Here is a 16,943-nt window from a genome sequence, read left to right as displayed (position 1 = left end):
TTACAGACATGAAGAACAGACTTGTGGTCGCCAAGGAGGGTGGAGCGAGGAGTGGGAGTATGGGATTAGCAGATGCAACTATTATACATAAAATGGATAAACAACAAGGTCCTGCTGCACAGCACAGGGAACTGCGACAAACCACAATGGAAAAGAATATGAAAAAGAATGTATGTGCATATGCATAACTGAATCACTTCGCCATATGGCAGAAATTAACAACATTGTACATCAACTATACTTCAATAAATAAAATTTAAAAAACAATTATAGATCAGCCAAAATGCTAAGAAAGAGTCCTACTAAGATACTCTGAGAGTGGTCTTCCTCAGGGCCTCCTTTACATCTCTGTTCCGGAGGCTGTAGATGAGGGGGTTCAGCATGGGGATCACCACCGTGTAGAACACAGACACCACCTTGTTCTGGCCAGTGGAGTAGCTGGACTTGGGCATCACGTAAATGAGGTGATACTTCCATAGTAAGAGTGACGGCTGTGAGGTGGGAGGTGCAGGTGGAGAAGGCCTTGTGTCTTCCTTCAGTGGAGGGCATCTTCAGGACAGTGATGAGGATGCGGATGTAAGAGAGACCTATGACAACCCTGTGACCCAGGATGGACCCAGAGGAGATGGAAGGGAAATTTCAAGAACAGAGACGTCTGAGCAGGAAAGTTTCACCAAAGGGGAGAAATCACAGAAAAAGTGGTCTATCTGATTTGGTCCACAGAAAGACAGACTCAACAAGCAACTAGTAAATGTCCAAGCATTCACACACCCACCCAGATAGGAAGCCCCCAGTAAGAGGACACAGACTCTTGGGGACATGTGGGTGGAGTAGAGCAGGGGCAAGCTGATGGCCACATAGCGGTCATAGGCCATGGCGGCCAATAGGAAGCACTCGGCTGTCCCAAACGTGACCACAGAACAGAACTGGGCTTCACAGCCAGCAGTGGTGATGGCCACTCCATGTCTACGGAATCCTGTAAGCATCAGAGGTGTGACGGATGTCGAAGAACCAATGTCCACAAAAGCCAAATGGCCAAGAAAGAGGTACATGGGGGTGTGAAGATGGGCACAGCTTCTTATCAAAGCAATTATGCTGATATTGCCTACTAAGGTGACAACATAGATGCCTAGAAATATCGCAAAGCAGATGACACCAAGCACAGAGTCCTCTGTGAGCCCCAAAAGGATGAACTCTGTCACACTGCTGTGGTTTCCAGCCTCCATCTCTCCTGGGAATTAGTCCTGTTGAGGGAAATGGGAATGGTGTTTATACTTTCATTCTACACTCTCCCAGTTTTCTCTGCTTATTCCGCAGACTCATGCACAGGAAGTTCTTCTTCTGCACTGCCTGTAAACAGAATGCTTTATAGGATTTCTGTTTGTGCTTCTTTCTTCTTCCCAATACGGGAAAATTGCTCCACCTCACTCTCTGAGATCTCGATTTTATTCTCTTATGTATCCACTGTTTATTTAAACACCTCTCCAACACTGACTCCTACACAGATCTTTCTCCCAAAGTCCAGATCCACTGTTTCACCTAGGTTTGGAGTCTCTGGTTGGAAATCCAGCAAATGCCTCAAACGTGACTTCCTCCACACCAGACTCATCTTTTCCTCGGACCACGCCTCCTGTGTGCTGCATCTGTGGAAGGACACCACAGTCCAGCCAGTCTCTCGTGCCTGAACATGGGATGAGCCTAGACCTCTTCCTCTCACTGTCCCCATCTAATAAAATTCTATTGATTCTACAGTTTACCTTCAAATTTTATTTGTTCAATTTTGCACTTACACTCTTAGTATCCCTACTCTAGGTTGGACATTGGCCGTTTTTCCTCCTTAATTTTGTTATCTATTTGCCTTCCTACATTCATTCTTATGTCCATATACTTCACACTTTATCTACCAAAATGGTCTCTTTTCCAAGCAGAGAGCAGATGATGCCCAAGGATTCTTTTATATCTTTTAGCACTTTCTCCAGCCCCCAGAATGCACCCTAACCTTTCTTGCACACTTTCTGGCGTCTCCCCACACGTGACTCTTTGCTGGTCCCGTGGGATATTTCCATCCTACACCTGCACTGATCCAACCTTCCTGAGCTATTTAGAGTCCCCTCCCCCACACACTCTACTCTCTCTGGCCTTTGGTCCTTTTTCTTCAACTTGAATGGCTTCCAACCTCCCCCAGCACCTCCCCGGGGACGTCTGTTCATCCTAAGAGCCATTTCTCTTAACGCCGTCTCTGCCTTCTAAGGGGTAACCAGGTAACTTTCCCTCGGCTGGACATCATGTTTGAAGATGTCCAGACTACCCATGTTTATACTGGGTTATGGTTTTCCTTGTTGCTTGCATGTTTATATTTCACTCTCGATTTATATACGTCCTCCTCAACAATGGGGTGTTTTCTTATTGTGTCATAAACACCTAGTGCTTGGGAATAAAGTGTGGTGAACAAAACGTTGTTTGATGGATGAATGCATGGACAGTTGAATAAAACATCAGGTTGATTACATTACAAAATATGATCAATTTTTTAAAAATCCCATTCCTAGCTATTTTTCTTAATACATAATTCAAAAGAAATATGTGCTGTGCTCTAAGACAGGCGTATCTCTACTATCTGCAATGATGAAAATACTCAACGAATGTGCTAAGCTATGTTCACTGTTCTGTTGAGTTTGGGGTCACATTTTCTTTGTTTTAAAATTTAATTTTTTAAAAAATTATTTGTCTTTTTAGGGCTGCACCGACAGCATATGGAGGTTTCCAGGCTATGGGTCGAATTGGAGCTGTAGCCACCTGCCTATGCCACAGCCACAGCAACACCAGATGCAGCTGCCCACTGAGCAAGGCCAGGGATTGAACCTGGGTCCTCCTGTAGACTAGTCAAATTCATTTCACTGAGCCACGGTGGGAACACCCTTGGATGAACTTTTCATTAAAAATCTTAGGACCTTCTCTATGTTTTGCAATTGTGTTGTGACTTAGGCAATGTTCCTGCATTTTGAAACAAAACTGATAAAGCAGAATTAATGATAAATTATAAGGGAAGACACAAAGAAATCATTGCAGTACAATGCAGTAGTTTCAGTGTATATTACAGATTCAGTAAAATTGGGGGGGGAAAAGTCATATTTGTTGGAAAGAGAAAATAGAGTATCAAAATATTTTTAAACTGATTCTTTAAAATATTATAAAATTTTAAAAATTGGGATTTCTTTTAGTAATCTAAAATTTTCACTTATGCACATCGTTTCTTTCCATTAACTTCACTTACACATCGATCCCTTCAGGCAATTTCTTCAGACATACAAAACCTATATATATGCATTTTCTTTCACTTCTTTACATAAAATTAACTATAAAATGATTCACCAACAAATCTTTAATTTTAGCAATGCCTCACAATCTATTTTGATTCATTTTTATGTCATTTGCCAGCAGTATTTATATATTTGTAATCATATAATAAATTATTTTGTAATTTATGTTTTCACGTAGTAGGCTGATAAAATATTTCCTGATTTCTAAAGTCATACTCATTGCTGAAATGCTGGATACAGTATATTTCAAACTCCTCAGTATGATATTCATGGAAAATCATAACATATCCCAAAATACGTTTCTAAATGTATGTCTATGTACACTCTTTGTAAAGTTTGTGCTTTTAAGAGTCACGTTAACATGATGCGGAAATTTTCTATCCAGTACAACTGCTTTTAATCTTCATAGGAAGAAAATTTTCTGCTAACAATATTATTTCTATTATTTAGGTTTGGAATATTTAATACAAATGATACTATGTGCACTAAATAGCTTCAAAGTATTTTTAGAGCTTAAAAATATAAAAATATCTTACTATATGAAAGCATTTAGTGTTTCCAATTGTAGCACTTAGTTCTTTTACAGATGAAATGTGATGTATAATGAATGAATAGCTAAGAACCTACAGCTCATTGAAAAATGTGTTCTAGTTAATCTGCATTAAATGCACTGGAATTACTCTAGTGACAGGTTAGTTTGCTGCCATGGATGTAGCTCTTTTATGAAATATCTGTTTTTAGTCTTATCACTTGATCCCCCATGACTTTAATGGCACAAAGCCTCTCCTTTCTACATCAAAACACTGAAATATCTGAATAGAGCCAGCACACACCTACTGCCTTCCCTTTTCCAAAAGTAAGCCCCCATAGATCCTTTGGCCATTCCACCTGTGACCTCCTTTTCAGATCCCTCACCGACCATCTCCTTGTCAGCCTCTGAATAGGCTCGGGTCTGAGGAATGGGGCCAGCACTGAGCAGCATGTGTGCTCTTTGCCCTCTGACCCAAGCAGAGTTCAGTGGGGCCAACCCTGCCTTCACTGTGGGCTTCAGTCTGTGCTCACAGCATCGTGGAGCTGAGACAGAAGACGCAGAACCTGGGGTCCCAGGGGCCAGCATTTTAAATTGCATTTCCCATCTTCTCACCATTTTTTTTTCATTTGTAAAACATGAAAATTGTCCCTATGACGCAGCTTTGCAGTGAGGTTGAAAGAAATGACATCTACAAAGTACTCATCAGAGGTGTTTGTTCTACATCAGAATTAAGTTACTTTTCCTTAAGTCAAAGTAAAGTTTGGTGGATTTTCATTTTTTTTTTTTTTTTTTTTTTTTTTTATTTTTGCCTGCTATGAGTTCAGGGGCGATGAGCTGAGAGGCAGAGGCAACGTGATCGAGGTTGACTAACACTCACAACGGATGTAACTGAGAGGAGGAGAGACTCATGTTCTAGTCGATTGTTAACTGTGCAATTCATTTTTTTCTTTGATGAGGATCATAGTATGATTTTCCCTTCAACCATGTCAGGGATTTTCACAAATTCAAAGGCTGTCAGGAAGTACAGCCTGGCTCCTTTCTCTGTTTGGGGCTGTGTCATTCACAGCCACAGCATAAAGGAAACTGATTTTTCCCTTTTCTTCCCCTCCCCTGGATACCTGGAGATCTTTCTAGAGCTCTTAACTTTGGCACGAGGTTCATGCTGGCTCCCCTGAGTCACAGATTTAACGCTCACCCCACGCTCCCCCTCACTGCTCGGGGCATCAGGATGAAGGGGCCATGGGCTCTGTGCCTCCGACAACCTGAACGTCAGGTGGTTTCTTCCGGATTCTCTTTCCACTGTTTCAGCTACACAAGCCGAGCACTGCTTTGGCTGCTGGGGACCGTCCAGATGGCATTCTAGGGATTCCTGGGCAGCCTGGTTTGGGTGCCCAGAATGACCATTCTGCAACACCAGTCTTGCTGAGGCCACCCTTTCCACAGGGCTCAAGAGCTAAAATTGGTTAGAGTTTCTTTTATTTTTAAGTTCTCATTTACTTTGGTTATTTCATTTATTTTTAAATTACAGTAGATTTACAGTGTTGTCTCAATGTTTGCTGTACATATAGTGACCCAGTCTTATATATACATACATATACCTGTATTTTCTCATACTCTCTTCTATCATGTTCTATTCCAAAAGATTGGATATAGTTCCCTGGGCCGAACAGTAGGACCTCATTTCATATGCATTCTAAATGTAATAGTTTGCATTTACAAAAAATTTACATTATTTAGACAAACCCATGACTAGTGCACTCACCTCTCAGAGCAGAATTGTTGATGCTGACCTCTAAGGAGAACTTTATAAAGCAGATGTTTGCCATGTAATTGTATAGTAGCTCTGCACTAAATACCTGACAGCATAAATGGTTGAAGGCTCTGCTCCATCTAGAAACAGACTTACAAACGTTCTGTAAGGATGAGGAGGGTGTCTTTGTGTGTGTGGTGGGAAGGAAATGAAGGTTCTAATAGAACTTGACAAATCTCTAGGGCTGTTCTTCCTGGCCCCTTTGAGATAAAGGTCCCTGGGTTAGCTCTCCAGAAATGACTTGCAGGGTATGTGACACATTCAGGTGGCATAAATAGAAGGTCCAGTTGGAACAAATTCCAAGGAGCCTGATGAACACTTTCTCCAGAGAATAGGATTAAAAAAATAGTTGAAGAAGAAATTTGGTGGGAGATGGGGGCCAGAGTCCGGGCCATCAAGGCTCTAATTTCGTCTATGTAGACAAAACAGTCCCTTTAACTGAGGACATCAGCTGGTGGGAGAAAGCCATGGAGTAATACGAGTCAGGCAGCAGAAACAAAGCACCGTCTCCTGTCCCTCAACCTGCAGCCCACAGACTGGTGCTCGCTGGCAAACTGTTTCTTATCTGTCCATGATGCATTAAGGAGAGGAGTGAAGGGAACCATTTCTACACTTTCATAGCAATTTGAGAAAGTAATTTTAAATGTGTTGACTCTAATAATAAACATTTAGATTTATATTTTTGTATTTCAATCCTTGTTTCTGATTTTTCCAGCAGTTCTAGTTTTGTAATATTTCTAATTATTATCAGTCTTTGGAGGCTAAAAACTTTAACAGCTTGAAAATCACTGTGTGGCTTTTATAGCTATGAGACCTAGGTTACCTTGATGGATATGAGCTCAAGAAAGTTGTTTAAGCTCTTTGAGACTGAATTTCATGTTTTAAAGTGGGATTCATAATCCCTATCTCACAGTATGGGCCTAAGTGTTAAATGGGATACAAATGTCCATTGACAGATGATTGGATTAGGAAGATGTGGTATATATGCACAATGGAATACTACTCAGCCATAAAAAAGAACAACAGAAGGCCATTTGCAGCAACATGGATGGAACTAGAGACTCTCACCTTGAGTGAAATCAGTCAGAAAGAGAAAGACAAATACCATATAATATCACTTATATCTGGAATCTAATATACAGCACAAATGAACCTTTCCACAGAAAAGGACTTGGAGAATAGAGTTGTGGTTGTCAAGGGGGAGGGAGAGGGAGTGTGATGGGCTGGGGATTTTGGGTTAATACATGCAGACTACCACATCTGGAATGGATTAGCAATGGTATCCTTCTGTGTAGCACTGGGAACTATGTCTAGTCACTTATGATGGAGCATGACAATGTGAGAAAAAAGAATGTATACATGTATGTGTAGCTGGGTCACCATGCTGTACAGTAGGGAAAAAAATAATGTATTGGGATATTTTAAAGTTTTTTTGGAAGTACAACTTATCCAGAATAGCCAAAGGCAACCTAAAAAAAAAAATGGAGCTGGAGTAATCAGGCTCCTGGACTTCAGACTACACTACAAAGCAACAATCATCAAAACCATATGGTACTGGCACAAAAACAGAAATCTAGATCAGTGGAACAGGATAGAAAGCCCAGAATTAAACCCATGCAACTCATCTATGACAAAGTAGGCAAGAATGTACAATGGAAAAAAAGACAGCTAGTTCAATAAGTAGTGCTGGGAAAACTGGACAGCCACACATGGGAAAGAATGAAATTAGAACACTCCCTAACACCATACACAAAAATAAACTCCAAATGGATGAAAGACCCAGATATAAACCAGACACTGTAAAACTCTTAGAGGAAAACATAGGCCAAACATTCTCGGACATAAACAACAGCAACATCTTCTCAGATCCACCTCTTAGAGTAATGACAGTAAAAACAAAAATTAACAAATGGGACCTAAAAGTAGAGTATTGACAATAAAAACAAAAAGAAACAAATGGGACCTAATCAAACTTCAAAGTTTCTGCACAGCAAAGGAAACCCTAAACAACACAAAAAGACAACCCACAGAATGGGAGAAAATCTTTGCAAATGAATCAACTGACAAGGGATTCATCTCCAAAACTGATAAACACCTTCTGCAGCTCCACACCGAAAAAGCAAACAACCCCATCCAAAAATGGGCAGAAGATCTACACAGACAGTTCTCCAAAGAAGACATACAGATGGCCAAAAAACACATGAAAAGATGTTCAACATCACTCATCTTTAGAGAAATGCAAATCAAAACCACTAGGAGGTACCACCTTACACCAGCCAGAATGGCCATCATCCAAAAGTCTACAGACAATAAGTGCTAGAGAGGGTGTGGAGAAAAAGGAACCCTATTACACTGTTGGTTGGACTGTTAACTGGTGCAACCACTGTGGAAAGCAGTATGGAGATGCCTCAGAAAACTAAACATAGAACTACCATTTGATCCAGCAATCCCACTCCTGGGCATCTATCCAGAGAAAACCACAACTCGCAAAGACACATGTACTCCGATGTTCATTGCAGCACTATGTACAATAGCCAAGACATGGAAACAACTTAAATGTCCATCACAGAGGAGTGGATCAAGAAGATGTGGTCCATATACACAATGGAATATTACTCAGCCATTAACAGGAATGAAATACCAGCATATTTAGCAACATAGATGGACGTGGAAATTATCATGCTAATTGAAGTCAGCCATACAATGAGACGCTAACATCAAATGCTTTCACTGACATGTGGAATCTGAAAGAAGTACAGACTGAACTTCTTTGTGGAACAGATGCTGACTCACAGACATTGAAAAACTTATGGTCTCCAGAGGAGACAGTTTGGGGGGTGAGTGGATGTGCTTGGGTTGTGGGATGGAAATCCTGTGAAACGGAATGTGATGATCATTATACAACCACAGATGTGATAAATTCTTTTGAGTAAAAAAAATTTTTAAATAAAAAAAATGTGATGTCATATAATTATTGGGAACAATTAAGTGACTTTGCTGCTGGGCCTCAAACATGTTACATTTAGAAGCAAAGGCCTGGATGTGTTGACTCTGATGATTCACACTCATCAGGGTTGGGAGGTGCCCTGCCTCCTTTTGCAAATTATTCTATTGCATCCTCATTCCCAGATACTTTCTTCTTTGAAACCATGGTGTTCAGCTATGGCATCTCCTGTCCACCCCATGAAGCTCCCTGCTATTCCTCATCCCCTGAGGACCTGAGCTCCTGCATCTCAAATTTTCCCTTCACCTCTACCTTTCTCCCCAGCAAGGACAACTTCTAAGCATTTGGACACATCAACTGACAGCCTAGCCTCAAATTTCCTCTACCTTCTTAACTCCAATAACTTTCATTCATCCACAAGCTACTTATGGAATTCCCTAGAACATTCATATCCTAAATCTCATTTAGGATAGTGAGACCTAATCTTCCACCACTAAACCATAAATATGTAAAACTACAGTTTCAAAGGCTATTCAGCCATAGACACCAGAAACAAACCTATAGTCCTACACAATCAAGTTTATTGGGTCAGTGCAGCGAGGGAGGGCTGCCAAAAACCAGCATGCATCTCTCAACAGGGGAGAGAAGGCAGATGCCTCTGGGAAGGACTGGATTCTCACTGAAGATACTGAGGACAATGAAGGGGTGCAGGAATCAGTGCCGGACTGGTTGCTGCTTCTGAGGTGAGATGAGGAGAAGGAAGTAGTCTGGGGTTGGACACCATTAAGAAATGATGGCAATTTACTAACTGGGCGTCTCCCGTAGTAAGTGGGGATAGTACCCCAGCCCTGGGTGTTTTTATCAGTAAGGACACACTCGTCAGTGAGAAATTGGGTCATTATTGTACATAAGCTTGGGGGAAGCATTTTCTACTAATTTTGTTGCTAGATTCTTGTGTGTCGGTCCTCCTCGTCTGAAGAACAACAGAAATGTTTTTCTGTTTCTGTCCCAACAAGGCAGGTTTTCCTTACAAAATCCATTACTGTTTACTAAATTTATTGACACAATTGTTATACTATCTATTTTTAATCACCCTAATATTTGCCAAACATGAAGTTAAGCCTCTTTGCATGTCCTTCTTGGATAAGTAATATGTTTGCCTTTTTCCTGAGGAATACTCCAGGTTTTTCCATTTTCATAATCTTTCCTTTTTTTCAGGGCTGCACCCATGGCACAGGGAAGTTCCTGGGCTAGGGGTTGAATCCGAACTGCAGCTGCTTCCCTTTTGGCACAGCCAGAGCATTGCAAGATTCGAGCTGTGTCTGTGACCTACACCACAACTCATGGCATCACAGGATCCTAAATCCACTGAGCAAGGCCAGGGATCGAACCTGCATTCTCATGGATATTATTCCGGTTTTTACCACTGAGCCACAATGGGAACTCCTTATTAATCTTTTCAATGAGTTAAATTACAGATTTATTTTCTCTCTCAGTTTTCTAATTATTTAAGTTTTCTCATTTATTATATTTGTTTCTAATATATTTGTTGTTCCTTTTCAAGCTTCCTAAGATGGAAGCTTATACTTTTGTTTTCAGCCTTTCTTTGAGAGTCATTTCCAACTCTTTATCATGAGGAGGGGTCATATTTCCCCCTTTTTTGTGTGTGTGCTAGCAATTTTGAATGATGCCCTGGATACTGAGAAAGAAAGGTTACAGAGAGTCTGGATTGTGTTAAAATTCTCTCAAACAGCCATAATCTTGTATCCTGCTACTTGGCTGAATTTGCTGATCAGTTCAAGCAGTTTTGGCTTGAGTCCTTAGGGGTTTTCTATATATACAGTATCATGTCATCTGCATACAGTGACAGTTTTACCTCTTCTCTTCCTAGCTGGATGCCTTTTATTTCTTTTGTTTGATTGCTGTGGCTAGGACTTCCAATACTATGTTGAATAATAACAGTGGTGATAGTGGGCATCCTTGTCTTGTTCCAGATTTTAGTGGGAAGGCTCTCAGCCTTTCTCCATTGAGTATTATATTTGCTGTGGGTTTGCATAAATGGCTTTGATTATGTTAAGGAATGTTCCCTCTGTACCCACTTTGGTGAGAGTTTTGATCGTGAATGGATGTTGGACTTGTCAGATGCTTTTCCTGCATCTATGGAGAGGATCATGTGGCTTTTGACTTCTCTTTTGTTAACATGGTGTATGATGTTGATTGATTTGTGTATGTTGAACCTTCCTGTGAACCTGGGATGAGTCCCACCTGGTTGTGGTGTATGATCTTTTTGATATGTTGTTGGATTCGGATGGCTAAGATTTTGTTGAGAATTTTTGCGTCTATATTCATCAAAGATATTGGTCGATAGTTTTCTTTTTTGGTGGTATCTTTGATTTTGGAATTATGGTGATGGTTCCATTGTAGAATGTCTTTGGGGATGCTCCTTCTTCTTCAGCCTTTTGGTAAATTTTAAGGAGGATGGGTATGAGTTCCTCTTTGTATGTTGGTAGAATTCACCTGAGAAGCCATCTGGTCCCGGACTTTTATTTGTAGGGAGAGTTTTTATGACTTATTCAATTTCATTTCTAGTGATCGGTCTGTTCAGTTGGTCTGTTTCATCTTGATTCAGTTTAGGCAGGCTGTAGGTTTCTAGAAAGTTGTCCATTTTTTCTAGGTTGTCGAATTTGTTGGCATATAATTGTTGATAGTATTCTATCATGGTTTTTTGTATTTCTGTAGTATCCATTGTGATTTCTTTTTCATTTCTTATTTTATTTATCTTATTAAGGTTTTAATTTTATGAAATCCAGTATTATTGAGGTTCCTGTGTTTGGAGTCATATTCAAGAAACTTTTCCTTATCTCGAGTCAATTATTGTTTTTTTCCTAGAATTGTATTAGTGTTCGTTTACTTTTCATTCTAAGATCTCTTTGACTTAATTTCTGTTTTATATGTTAAAGAAGAGTTAAGGTGTTTTCTTTCGGTTTTAAATAGATGTTCACCTTCTCCAGCACACATTGTTGGAAACACTATCTTCTCTTTTAAAAAGTCAGTTAATTGTATAATACGTGTGACCCTGTTTCACTGAGCTGTAAGTTTATCCACCTGGCTTGATTACTGCAGCTTGAAATTAGCTAATGTGAGTCCTCCAATCTGTCTACTTTTTCCAGATTTGTTTTGACTTCAGGTCCATTTCTTTTCTTATAAATTCTATAATGCTTGTCAACATCTACCAAAAATAGGTCAGAACTTTGTATTGCTATTGCACTGAATCTACCAGTAATTTTATGGGAGAGTCAACATCTTAATATTTGGAATTTTTGTAAATGAATGGCACTAATTTTAAAATTTAGTTTTAATTTTAAGCTGCCTTATTGCCAATGACAGAGTGGATTTCATATATTGACCCTGTATGCTGTGACTTTGTTCAACTAAATTATTTTAGTCAATTTTAAAAAATAGAATTTTGAACTCTACAATTTTCTGCAAAAGAAATCTGTTTTTTTGCCCCTTTAAAACTTTAGCTCTTGGTTTCATTCTTATTTTGGATTGTTCTAGCCAGTATCCAGAACGCAATGTTTAAAATGGAAGGATGGGGGGAAACAGTGCAAATCCTACTCTTTTTCTTAACTTTGAAACAAAACATTCAACTAATATTATACTTAGCAGTGAAAGATTAAAAACAAAAACTACAAAAGTTAATGATAGAAGTCAGAGGAGATCTCAGTAAGTGGGGAGGAATATTATGTCCATGAATTTGGGGACTCAACATAAGAAAGATACTGATTCTTTCCAACTTGCTCTATAGGTTTAATTCAATTCCTATCAACATCCCAGCGTGATTCTGTATAGTTATCAACAATCTGATTTTTCTTTCTTTTTACAGCTGCACCTGCAGTACATGGAAGTTCCAGGAGAGGAGTTGAATCAGAGTTTCAGCTGAGGGCTACACCACAGCCACAGCAAGCCCAGATCTGAGCCACATCTGTAACCTATGCCACAGCCTTTAGCCCACATTCTCATGGAGACATCATCAGGTCCTTAACCCACTGAGCCACAATAGGAACTTTGACAATCTGATTTTAAATTTTCAATGGACAGCAAAGGACAACCTCAAAATATTTTTTAAGAAAGAATAAGACAACCTGAACTGCAGGCCTATCAACAGCTATCAAGAGAGTGTAGCACTCGTGTGTGTGGACCAGGGTGTGGTGAACAGGTAGAGCATGGAAACAGAGTACGATTCGGAAACAGGTCTTTCCGAGGGCAGCCAACTGACTTTCAACAAAGATACAAAAGCAATTCAAAGGAGAAAGGATAATTTTTTCAACAAAGTGGTGTTGGAATATCTGGATTCTCATAGACTAAGAAACCTAAACTCAAACCTCATATCTTCTGCAAGAATTCACTCAAAATGGATCACAGACTGAAATGTAAAGTGTAAAATTTTCCAAAGGTGTGGAAGAGCTTCAAGAATTCATAAACAACACAAAAAGCACAGTGCAGAAGTTTGAGAAACTGGACTCTGTGAAAACTCAAAGGAAAAGCCTAAGCAAATACGCCTACCCACTGATTGAACGGTAGATTCAAGGAAACTAATGACACAAAATGTTGGCAATATTTTGAAGCAAGTGGAGCTTTCAGCATTGCAAGGGGGAATGTTAATACCATTGCTTTGAGAAATGGTTTGAAGATTCTTAAAAGTAAACACAATATCTCCAGTAATCTCACTCCTAAGTACGTACCTAAGACAAATGGGAAAATACATCCCCGTAGGAATTACTCAAATGTTCTTAGCACTTTCACTGACAATAGCTAAAAGCTGGAAACAATTCCTACAAACTGGCAAGGGGATTAAAATAAATGGTATATCTATACAATGACATATTACTTTTCCAATAAAAATGAAAGAATGATACAAATTATAATGAACCTCAATATAATTATACTTAGAAATAGAAGTCATTTACAACAGTGTACATACCGTATGAGTCTCACTTTATAAATTTATATAAAAAGAAACTAATCTATATACTCAAAAAACTAATCTGTAGTTGCCTGTGGCTGTGGACAGAGAGAAAAATGAATTGCAAAGGGCCACAAGGAATCATGGAGCAGTAATTGAAATGCTGTTTTGCTTGATTGTGGTTCCATGGTTTCAACCTAATCTATGTGAACTTTCCCTTTTTCCTAAACCCTGTAAAAGTTGGAATGTCACCTGTGTTACATGTAACACTGGTTGTAACAAAAATGATTCTTTAATTGTAAAGTGCACCTGGACTGGGAAGACCTGAAGAATAAATTAATTCTTGATGCTTTTGTGCTTCGCAGAGTGCAGGGATCCTCCTAACTGGAAACAGTGCTTGCAGGGACCCTGACACTCTGTATCTGACAGCATGTGAGACACAATGGTCCCAATTCTGATCCTGAGGCTTCCCAGGCAGGATGGCTCCTCTGCCAGGGCTGTCCCTGGGGAGCCACTAAAGACCTGTGAGGATGACGTTCCCCAGAGAGAAGTGCCTGGTGCCCACGCGGGCATGTGAGGTTTCCAGTTATGAAGCTCTGTGGGGTTGTTTTGCATACAGCTTAGTCATTCGTTGTGGTTTTCTGTGATTATATGTAATGTTCAAATTGTCTTTCTCTTGTTAAATAAAGTAATATTACAGTCTGTGTCTAGTGATTCCCATAACTTAAATCTTGATACTATCTCTGTTGTCTGTTGTTTACACTGGCTCCCACAACAGGTTTCGTATTTTGTTTTCCTTGAGCTGGTCATTATTTTTCTTCATATGCTGGTTACAATCTTTTAACAATCTTGGTAGGAATAACTGAAGCTTCAATGTTCAGTGGCTCCCTCAGTCCTCCTGAGCCACTACTGGTCCCTGAGCATCTCATATCCAAGTTCAAAGCTCGAAACTCTCTAGATCTCCAGGGTTGCACAGCCATGCAAGACCTGGTCGCTGTGGGTTTCTGCTCATCCTGAGCCATATGCGAGGTGTGTCAATCAGCATGTTCACCTGAAGTGTCCTAGACCTTGACTAGCACTCCTCCCATCCCAAAGGACACCGAATCCACGCTGCCTGATGACACGTCCCTCCGGCCTGTCAAAGTCTCTCATCGCTGGAGTGTTAGGTCCTCTGGTTTCTCACAGTTCTGGTGAGGCAGTCCCTTATTATCCTGTAGCCTTTACTGTGATATTCAGCATGTCTTAAACATTCTATCCCATGTTTTGGTTGTGTTCACTAGGGGATTGATTCAAAAGACCAAACCTGCCATAACTGGAAGAGAAGCCCTAAATGTAAATTGCATGCCTGTGAGGGGAGATTAGACTTGCAGAAATGCACACAGGTGACACCATATTCAACAGGCAGTGTCCTCGCCTCCTGCATCCTTGCTCAGATGTTACCTTCCCAACGAGACCTGCACTGACCCTGCCTGCCCTGGCATGTTACGCTCCATGACTCTATCTGCTTTCGCTTTCTCCATGGCAGGCATCCCCTTCAAAGAGTCTAAATCACTGAACATGTTGGTTTTAGCATCTCTCCTAGCTATAAGATAAATTCTATGAGGGTAGCATTATTAGATAATTGTCACATATTTCTGATTGCCCACACCTGCCCATGTAATACAAGAATAACTCAATACAATGTTTGATGGAAAGTACAAAGGGAGGCAGGTTGGTGTCACACTATCACTGGGAAGGAGATGAGAGAGCAGTGAGAGGAGGTGAACTTTCACCTCACTCACCTGTGGAAGGTAGTGGGGTCAGCCCTTCATTTTTGCCAAAACTGTGTCACTAATTCTCTGCAGGTAGCATAATAGTCATGTAATACTTTAATTGCTTTGTATACAGATTATTTCATTGGAAGTATTCCACTTTCTCACTTTTATTTTCCAGCAATCTGTAGTTTTTAAGGGCTCAGGATTCTTTCATTAACCATCTGAGGGGTGAACTTTCTTATCTAGTACCTTCCTTAGGGCTACCTGCATTTCTTTGTTTCTTAGACTGTAAACAATGGGATTAAGCAGAGGTGTCAGTATTGTGTATGCCACAGCCATCAGCATATCTTCACGGACGGAGTCCCTGTCCTTGGGCCTCAGATAGACAAAGCCAGCAAATGCATAGTGTATGCACACCACGGTCAGGTGGGAGGAGCAGGTGGAGAAGGCCTTACACCTCCCCTTGGCAGAAGGCACCTTCATAACTACGGACCCAATGAAGACGTAGGAAATCATAATTAGGATAAAGCTGCCCCCCAACACAAAGGCGGAGAACACAAATACAGCCATTTCATGGTAGAGAGTATAGTCACAAGCAAGGCACATCACAGGTGAGATGTCACAAAAGAAGTGCTGGATGACGTTGGAGTCACAGAAAGACAGGTTGAATATGATGACGACAATGCACAGAGAAACCAGGAACCCAGCCACCCAAGAGGCCGTCATCAGCTGGAAGCAGACCTTTGGGGTCATCAGGGTGGCATAGTGCAGCGGGTTGCGGATGGCAGTGTAACGGTCATAGGACATGGCAGACATGATGAAGCAGTTGCTGGCTGCCAAGCCAAAGAAGAAAAGCATCTGTGTGGCACACTCTGAGAGAGAAATGGTCTTGCTTTCTGACAGGAGGTCCACCAGCAGTCGGGGGATAATTGCCATAGTGGTGCAGGTTTCTGAAAAGGACAGACCACCGAGCAGAAAGTACAGGGGGGTGTGAAGGTTGTGCGTGCACTTGATGGCCACCATTACAGACGCATTTGCAGCAAGGATGGTAGCGTGGGAGAAGAGAATCGTCACAAAGAGGAGAGTCTGCAGGCCTGGGAAACTGGAAAAGCCCCACAGAAGGAAGGTGCTCACGGCGGTGTGATTGCCCATCCTCCTGGTGCAGGTACAGCTCTCTCCCAGAGGGCGGGTGTTCTTGAGGTCAAGACTCTGAGATGATTTTAAACTATCCTGATGTACTGATGCCAACTAGACTTTAAACGAGGGGGCCTGAGCCTCAAGACACCGCTTCACGAAAAAGCCTGGGAAAGGAACGCTAAATGCACTTGACTGAAATCAAGTTCAGGAGTCAGAGGGATGAGGAGAACTCTAGTACGAAAATCTGTATCAACAACATGGAATGGGCCCACATCTCTTCTTGATTGTATTCACAAAAGCATTCTGATCTCTCCTTCCCCAATCTGGATCTGCATGTAAGAGGAAAATATGAATAAAACTGCTTTATTCTCAGTCCCTGGACTTTGTGATGTCCAACTTTTCAAGTGCTTTTTGAGATATAATGGTAGCCTGGTACTCCAGAGTGCTTCATAAACTATCAACTGAATGAATAAAATAGCT

The 16,943-nt window shown here is 40.8% G+C and overlaps 1 protein-coding gene and 1 pseudogene across 1 annotated transcript; both read right to left on the bottom strand.

The window, feature by feature from the left end:
- The window catches only part of LOC110255358, a 218,355-nt pseudogene continuing 201,690 nt past the window's right edge, over window positions 279-16,943 (bottom strand).
- Window positions 15,492-16,734, bottom strand: LOC100522627 (olfactory receptor 10R2-like). The gene has a single exon (XM_003129406.3). The coding sequence runs from the start codon at window positions 16,476-16,478 to the stop codon at window positions 15,540-15,542; it is 939 nt and encodes a 312-aa protein (XP_003129454.2). The 5' UTR covers window positions 16,479-16,734; the 3' UTR covers window positions 15,492-15,539.

This window comes from Sus scrofa, chromosome 9, assembly GCF_000003025.6.
Source record: "Sus scrofa isolate TJ Tabasco breed Duroc chromosome 9, Sscrofa11.1, whole genome shotgun sequence".
NCBI classification, from domain to species: Eukaryota; Metazoa; Chordata; class Mammalia; order Artiodactyla; family Suidae; genus Sus; species Sus scrofa.
This window is presented reverse-complemented; position numbering and strand designations above follow the sequence as displayed.

Excerpts from the sequence above, each read along its gene's own strand:
- LOC100522627 (XM_003129406.3), bottom strand. The coding sequence starts at position 16,478 with ATGGGCAATCACACCGCCGTGAGCACCTTCCTTCTGTGGGGCTTTTCC.